The sequence below is a fragment of the Diadema antillarum genome, unplaced genomic scaffold, assembly GCF_040938485.1.
Source record: "Diadema antillarum isolate AM-2024a unplaced genomic scaffold, OU_Dant_1.0 seq00001807_RagTag, whole genome shotgun sequence".
Lineage (NCBI taxonomy): Eukaryota > Metazoa > Echinodermata > Echinoidea > Diadematoida > Diadematidae > Diadema > Diadema antillarum.
In genome coordinates, this window is record NW_027272482.1 from 176,136 (window position 1) to 183,689 (window position 7,554).

The window sequence follows — 7,554 nt, forward strand, 5'->3', positions numbered from 1 at the left end:
AGTCCCGTATGACGTCATATTGAGTCGGATTGACTTGAAACTTGCTAGAAATATTCCTTGACTTTTCAGACATCCGATAAATGTAAAAAATCGGGAAATTTCTGTTGCATATGAGCTGTACGTGCGTATATGTGCGCGCGCGTACGCGTCCGTCCAATTTTTTCAATTTTTCAAAAAATGCTCCAAATGGTCTGAAACGTATGCAAAAAAAATTTGAGCTTGATTGGAGCATACAAATATTTCAACGCGCGCGTACGCGCACGTCTTTACGATGCGAGGAATTCTGAAAATATGGGTAGAATTCCCTTGAATTGAAATTTATGTGACGTAAATTTCATTGAGAAATTCCACTCCATTAATGAGATATGATTGAAAATGTGTTTTCATATAATGACGTCATAGTGACGTCACGGTCGACTGATCACTACGATTTTACTTGACATGTCGTCTTTGGGACATGATACACATATGGTATAAGTTTGACATTCATAGGCAATGCACTTTCTGAGCTTATCTCTACACAACTTTTGCGGAGAAATAAAGAAGAAGAAGAAGAAGAAGAAGAAGAACAAAGAATCAGTACAGATACAGAAGGTGATCCGAGAGGATTCTCGGATCACCTAAAAAAAGAGAAATTTTGACAATCACAATAGGTGATACGCTGATAGCGTATCACCTAAAAAGAGAAATTTTGACAATCACAATAGGTGATACGCTGATAGCGTATCACCTAAATATAACGAAGGCAACGAGTTCACACAGCAGCCGTCTCCAATGTGTTAGTCTGCCTCTATTATGTGTTCATCTCCTGTTGTCTCAATAGCAAACGGAATCCATGCATTTGCGTTTGTTCCATTAACGATATCATTTCTTCCTCTTCTCTGTTTTTCTCCCTTTTCCCCTCGATGTCTGCCTATATCTTGTTTGATGTCTTATTTAGCAAATTCATAAAGTGGAAAATGTGTGATATCGCTATCTTATTATCGTATGCACTCTCCACCAGACGTACACATATGATGACAGTAATTCATTTCGCAAATGCACTATTGATTTACAGGTACAAGCACAGGTATTAATAAACAAGACGTCGTAATACAGCACAAAATGAAATGCATACATCTTTTCGTAAAACCAAAATCTATTCCATTAATAAAACGTATGCAAAGCAAGATGGAATCAAATGAATACATGTACACTCCCCACAGAATTGCCATTATTCTTACAAAGAGAGAAAAGAATGACTCTCGATATCAGAAAATCCATTCACTCTAAGTCTGGCACGAAGCAATAATGGTCAATGGTATTTTGATATGCCCCAAAGACATTTATCAGAGATGGATTTCGCCAAAGTTCGGCAGAACGTTTGATTTTTTGTTTGTTTTGTTGTGTTCTTGGCTATTAAAAAGTCCGCATTATTATGAAAAAAACAAACAAATGCCGAACATGTCCTATCTGGACGTTTGTGCTAGAATATTTGCTCTCGAGAGTGGACGAAATGGTTCGAAAAGCAAGTCTCTTGATGTTGAATATGGGCAGAGCATAAGAAGAATAATTTAGAGTTAAGTATCATCAAGTGAATGCTATACCAAAATTACATTTTGTGTACATGCAGAAAATGAAAGAGGATATTTAAAGATCAACGTTGTTGTACTTGATGATGTTGATTATATATCTATTAACTAGATATATCGCTACGGCGACTGATATGCCTCCGCCATAATGCATGGTTCTCCTAATAGGTCTATAGTACAATGTCTTGACAATGTGTGATGACAGTTTCACACAATTGGCAAAATATCAAAATGACAGGTTTGGCACAAATGTGCTGAATGTTCACTTTCCTAGAACTAGGTTCAATTGGATGAATGATTAAAATGTCAGAGTGCAGGTATTTGGGGAACTGATGATTTTTACTTGACTTTTGACCCTTTTATAAGTTTATGCATTGAGTAATTTTCAAGGTATTGAGAAAAAGTATAATTTCAGTATCAAATGGGAAAATAGCATTATCTAAACCTGGCCTTTGACCTTTGACCTCACAGTACAAGAGAATCACTGTTAGGTTGAACATGCATAAATATGTAAGTTTCATGATGATACCTTGAGTTACTTTTGAGATATGGAGGAAAAAGTGCAATTCAGCACTTTCACTTGACCTTTGACCTTTTGACCTTTGACCTTTTGGCAAGAAACTTCCCACATAATATACATTGGGTAATACATGTATACATCAAGTTAAAAAAAAAAAAACCTTCAGGAATTGCATAAATATGCAAAAGGATATTTTGAGGAGTTGCCCTTGACCTTTGACCCCCTGACCTTTGAACCATGACCCCCAACTTCCCTAGATAATCACTGCCCATTGGAACAAGCATATATACTAAGTTCCATGAAGATACCTTGAACCATTTGCGAGATATGGAGAAAAACATGAATTTTCAACCTTTTTTTTACAAAATAACCTGTGACCTTTGACCTTTGACCCCGTGACCCTAAAATCCAAACAAAGTATCATCCCCCCAGGATATACCCTTATACCAAGTTTGATGTAAAACCACCACACGGTTCTTGAGATATCGACAAAAACAAAACGGGACGGACGTACGGACGGACGGACGGACGGACGACCCGAAAACATAATGCCTCCGGCCACTTCGTTGGCGGAGGCATAAAAAGATTCCGAAGTTATTTGATCCTTTTGTTGAATTATCTATTCATCTCCCAAAATAAGATTGGAAATATTTAAGATGACAATTAAATAATAAAATGGCGATAAAGAGCACTCGCTAATGGAAGTAAAAAGACTTCATTACATAAGAAAATGCGTGAACTCGAAAAACAAGTTGATGATGATACATATCAAATCCACAAGTACAAAAAGAATACATTGATATAAAAGAGAGATTAAAACATGATCTGCGGTATCTGCGTGATCAAAACGATCTTCATGAATTTAAAAAAGAAATGGAGACCAATCACTCTACTTGATGGTGATTATAAGACAATGACAGAGGTTTTAGCTGAAAGGGTATTGAAAGTCATTGGAGAGATTTAATATGCAAATTAGACAGGTTATACAAAAGGCCGTCGGGCAGCCACTAACTTAAGATTGACGAAAGATATCATTGAATATTTCAGGAAAACTGGTCAAACTGGAGCAATTATGCTAGGAGATTTTTCCATTGTCGCCATTGCTATTTATCTTAGCTGCTGAATTTATGGCAAAAAAAAAGAGAAAGAAAAAACAATGAATAAAAATTATCAAACCAATAAACTTGTTTAATAAGTTGCCGAATATGCAGATGTTACGTTATTTTTTTTTTTATCAGAGATGGAAATTCACTGAACTGCTGAAAGGAATCTTATATGGATTGAATTTGTTTAGTGACGTGGCAGGTCCAAGAATAATAATAAAAATTTTAAAATTTTTAAAATAATAATATTTTTTTTTTTTTTTTTGGGGGGGGGGTTAAAGAGCCACATCATTTATGTTTAGTATTTTTCTTTTAAATCTTGCTTGTTATGATGATTTTTACCATGATGTACATAATAAATCCTCTCATGAAGCAAAACAAAAATATCCAGGAAAGGGATCGAACAATCGGTCTTTCCAGTAAGCAGCTGATTTCCCCAGCACGTGCCACAGGCTTTGGAGTTCCTGGAACAGGAACTAGCCTGTATTTTTCCTTTTTCGGGAATCATTCACTAGGTTGTTCTGCAGCAGCCGCTGGGGATTCTGGAGCGGGTATTTGCATTTGCAGCTTGTACTCGCAGATGAAGTAGTGGATCTCGCCGAAAGCCTGTTCGGGCACCCAGCGTGCCGACACATCCAAGGCACCCTGCTCCTGCAGGCCCGAGTCTGCATCGAAGAGAAGTGCGCCTGTGCCGAATTCAGAGGAAGGCGTTGTTTCCCCCCAGTTGATATAGTCGAGAGATTCACCGTTGTACCACTCCCACTGCTTCGAGGTATTGACGAAGAGACCGATCCACAATGCAGGAGGTTCGATGTAAGTGCGCAGGGCCCACTCGAAAAGTTGATCGTTTTCTCCAGGAGAGTTTACGGTCACGTCGAGGGATGCGCCCTGTTTCTGCTGCATGCAGAACTGGTTGGCCTGCCGCTGAGTGAGACCCATCACCATCGTGACTGCGCCGGAAGATTTTCGCACGAAACCGCCATGAGACAATCTGGAAAGATAGATGGATCCCCACCCATTTAGCTTATTCTAGCATAGAATCTGTGAGAAGATGATCTATTTGTGTGTAAATTCCTATGAAATGCGATATTCACCCACATGAGGGCCAAAGATCCGAATACCACTTTTTTGTGTGTACATTATTGCTGTTGGGGGATAGAGCTGGTGAAATAGTTTGAGAAATATTGCAAAATATCTCTTGGGACGGAAGGCAAGAGATAAAATGTGAAATATAACATTCAACAGTATACGGAAAATTCTATGTTCCTATATATATGGGATCACATTTTTGGCTAAATTCCTCTTTTCAATCTTGTTAGCTTGTCGTTGGCTGCATGATGCGAGTTGAAAAGATAATGTACTAAACTGAATTCACTTTTCAAAAGTTTTTTTTTCTCCCAAATATATCGCAGTTCAGAAGGGTCCATAATTATTATATTTCGTATTTCACGGCAGTTTTTCACATAATGAGTATCGGTCGAGAGGACCTTGGGAGAGCTACACTGAATACCACGGCCAGCGCATGCCCACACATCACATGCGCACAAATTTCAAATCCATGAACGGATAAGATGTTTGTGTGCGCATGCGCTGGCCGTAGTATTCAGCGTATGTAGCTCTCCCAAGGTCCTCTCGACCGAGTCACATTCAGTCATCAATTCGAACAGAAAGGGACTATTGGCAGAACCAAACGTTGCCCCAAGCCTGTTTTCAATACTTCAACTTAATTGGTAAGTCTTCAAATTGAAGAAATTTTTGGATTTTAAGTTGATATTTACCCGTGATATTAAATATGTCATGATCCTGAATGCTACAATGCGAAGCCCCATTACGCTATGCGTATGGGGCTGCTGGTCGCAGTTAGCTACTGTATGCGTATGGGGCTGCACGCTGCTGGTCGCAGTAATGGTTTCATACAATACGTGTACTACCTCGCCGCCGTACGGCGGCGGCTCTGGTACGAAACCATTATCGCATGATTGCTAAGACATGAGAGCACTTTGGGGAGAGTAAGTGTCACAGTGTTAGTTATATGAAAGGTACTTTAACCTGAAACGCAAACTTAAAGACAAGGAAATTCAGGGAAACTTTGAGGTACCAGAACTTTATATTATCTTTAACTTTACAATGTTATCATCATTATTATTATTAGTAGTAGTATAGTAGTAGTATTGTTATCACTGTTAACATTATCATATTTTTTATCATTATCATTATCATTATGATTATTATTATTTTCATTATTATTATTTTTATTGCTGTAACCATCCTCAGCAAAATCATCATTTATTTGTTTGCCGCTAATTTTATAAGATTTCTTCAGTGATTTTGGTTAAAAGTTTTGCACAACAACAAAAAAGGGGGAGAAATGTGGTGGAGAAAGCTATTTACGTCCAACACTGGTTTGCAGTAGATGTATTATGCAGCTTTATGCATGTTATGTATGTCTAGTAAACTGAGAGACTGCATACACTGCAAAAAGTCCGGTGTTAAATAGTGAACACCGAGCTGGTGTTAAATTTTCGGTGCTCATTTATGGTGTTAAATTAACACCTACGGGTGTCATTTCCAAATGTTAAACTGTTTTTTGAAGAGTTTCTTAGTAACTGCACTTCTTGTTGATTTTTAATTTAAACAAGACGATCAAGAATTTTACATTAAAATACTAGATTTTTGAAAAAATGTGAAAATAAATTTACACCAAAGTAACACCAGCTGGTGTGGTCCCTTATTGAAGCTGGACGGGTGTTAAACCATTGATATTAACACCAGCAAATATCAAATCAACACCATATGTGGTGTCATTTTTTAATTAACACCAGTACAGTGTCAAAATAACACCAGGTACAGTGTCAAATTTACACCACGAAGTGTCAGGTGAACACTTTTCAACACCACAGTGCATTTTTAACACCTGTGGGTGTGGTCCTTTATTGAAGTTTGATCAGTGTTAGATTTAACACCCGTGGTGTTAAATCTAACACCGATGTTTTTACAGTGTAGCGTGGGAGAGATTAAAGGAACCAGAAAAGACTCAAGAGATCCAGGAATGGACGGCTTAAAAGCTGATATTAACACTAAGCAATAATTTATCATTAAAATAAAAGCTACGGCAGTAGCCCTCTTAATTCGCTGGGCGTTTTGAAATAATTGTTGCCCCCCCCCCCCCGTAAAAGAGAGAGAGAGAGAGAGAGACAAAGAGACAGAGAGAGAGAAGACTAACATTTAGGCAAACCGGTATACTTTGTATATTAAATTGTCTACATTCGAATCCCATAAGTCTTTGTGAGAAAAGATGACAAAGGACATGTAAAAAATAATCAAACACAAATAAATTACAAATATTTATTCACAAATTCAACACTCACTGATAGCAGCTTCCTCCATACTCCATCCAATTAATGTCGCATTTCTGCCCTAATTGGGCGTGGGATACAGTCACAAGTGCTAAGAGTCGGCCAAGGAGAGCAACACGCGACCTCATTGTAGCAGTATGCTAATATACCAAGTCGTGGTAATAAGAGGAGAAGTGTGGAACGAGTCCGTTGATTTACCTAGGACGCACAGGACTTGAAATCCACATGAATGCAGATATGAATTCAAAAAGTTCTGCACGGCTATTGTGGTGGCTTGTCGTTATTACAAATGTATATAGATATGAATCCATTGTCTTCCTATCTGTCGGACAGATCTATTTCAGCACACAATGATTGAAATGATTATGAATGTCGGCAAACTGCAAATGTCTTTGATGCGATGCAAACGAAACTCATGACTTGTAAATGTTCACTTGTGAATGTTCACCTGTGAACATCCCGTCTCCCCCCCCCCCCCCCACACACACACACAAAGTTTGCTTCTCGCACGTTTATACACACACCCCAACTGCTAGTACTCCGCGTCACCAATAAATGTTTCATTTAAAATCCTTTACGTACTCGTTTTTATAAACGTCTTCATCGAAAATTCCATCATGGACAATTATGTACAATCTTTAACCTGTTCATTTCAATACCATCTGTCTTATCTTTACGATATAGTCATCATGGTCACAAGGCCTGGTTCGCTGGCCCTGCTGAGAAAAAAAAAACAGCTCCTCATATTTAGGTCTCCTATCAGTTTCTTCCTATCCTACGTTCTGAGTTTATAGCATTTTATGTGGTCCTGATACGCTACAAGAAAAATCTGCGTCCACACTCATTTAAATCGTTACAAGCTCATTACGAACTTCTTTTTCTTCAATATTTGTTTGTTTGTTTGTTTGTTTGTTTTTTTTTTTGCTTGTAATCTATCACTGATAGAGGAGCATCATGTGGATTCTCTATATCTTCTGCAGTGACAATGTTTATGGGTTATTTCA

The 7,554-nt window shown here is 38.0% G+C and overlaps 1 protein-coding gene across 1 annotated transcript; it reads right to left on the reverse strand.

Annotated features, from left to right (window-relative positions):
- Positions 1-3,698: 3,698 nt before the first annotated feature.
- LOC139712448 (30 kDa spicule matrix protein-like) lies at positions 3,699-4,139 on the reverse strand. Its single transcript, XM_071624266.1, has one exon. It carries the CDS (start codon positions 4,137-4,139, stop codon positions 3,699-3,701), a length of 441 nt encoding a protein of 146 aa, XP_071480367.1.
- Positions 4,140-7,554: the final 3,415 nt, after the last annotated feature.

Excerpts from the sequence above, each read along its gene's own strand:
- LOC139712448 (XM_071624266.1), bottom strand. The coding sequence starts at position 4,139 with ATGGTGATGGGTCTCACTCAGCGGCAGGCCAACCAGTTCTGCATGCAG.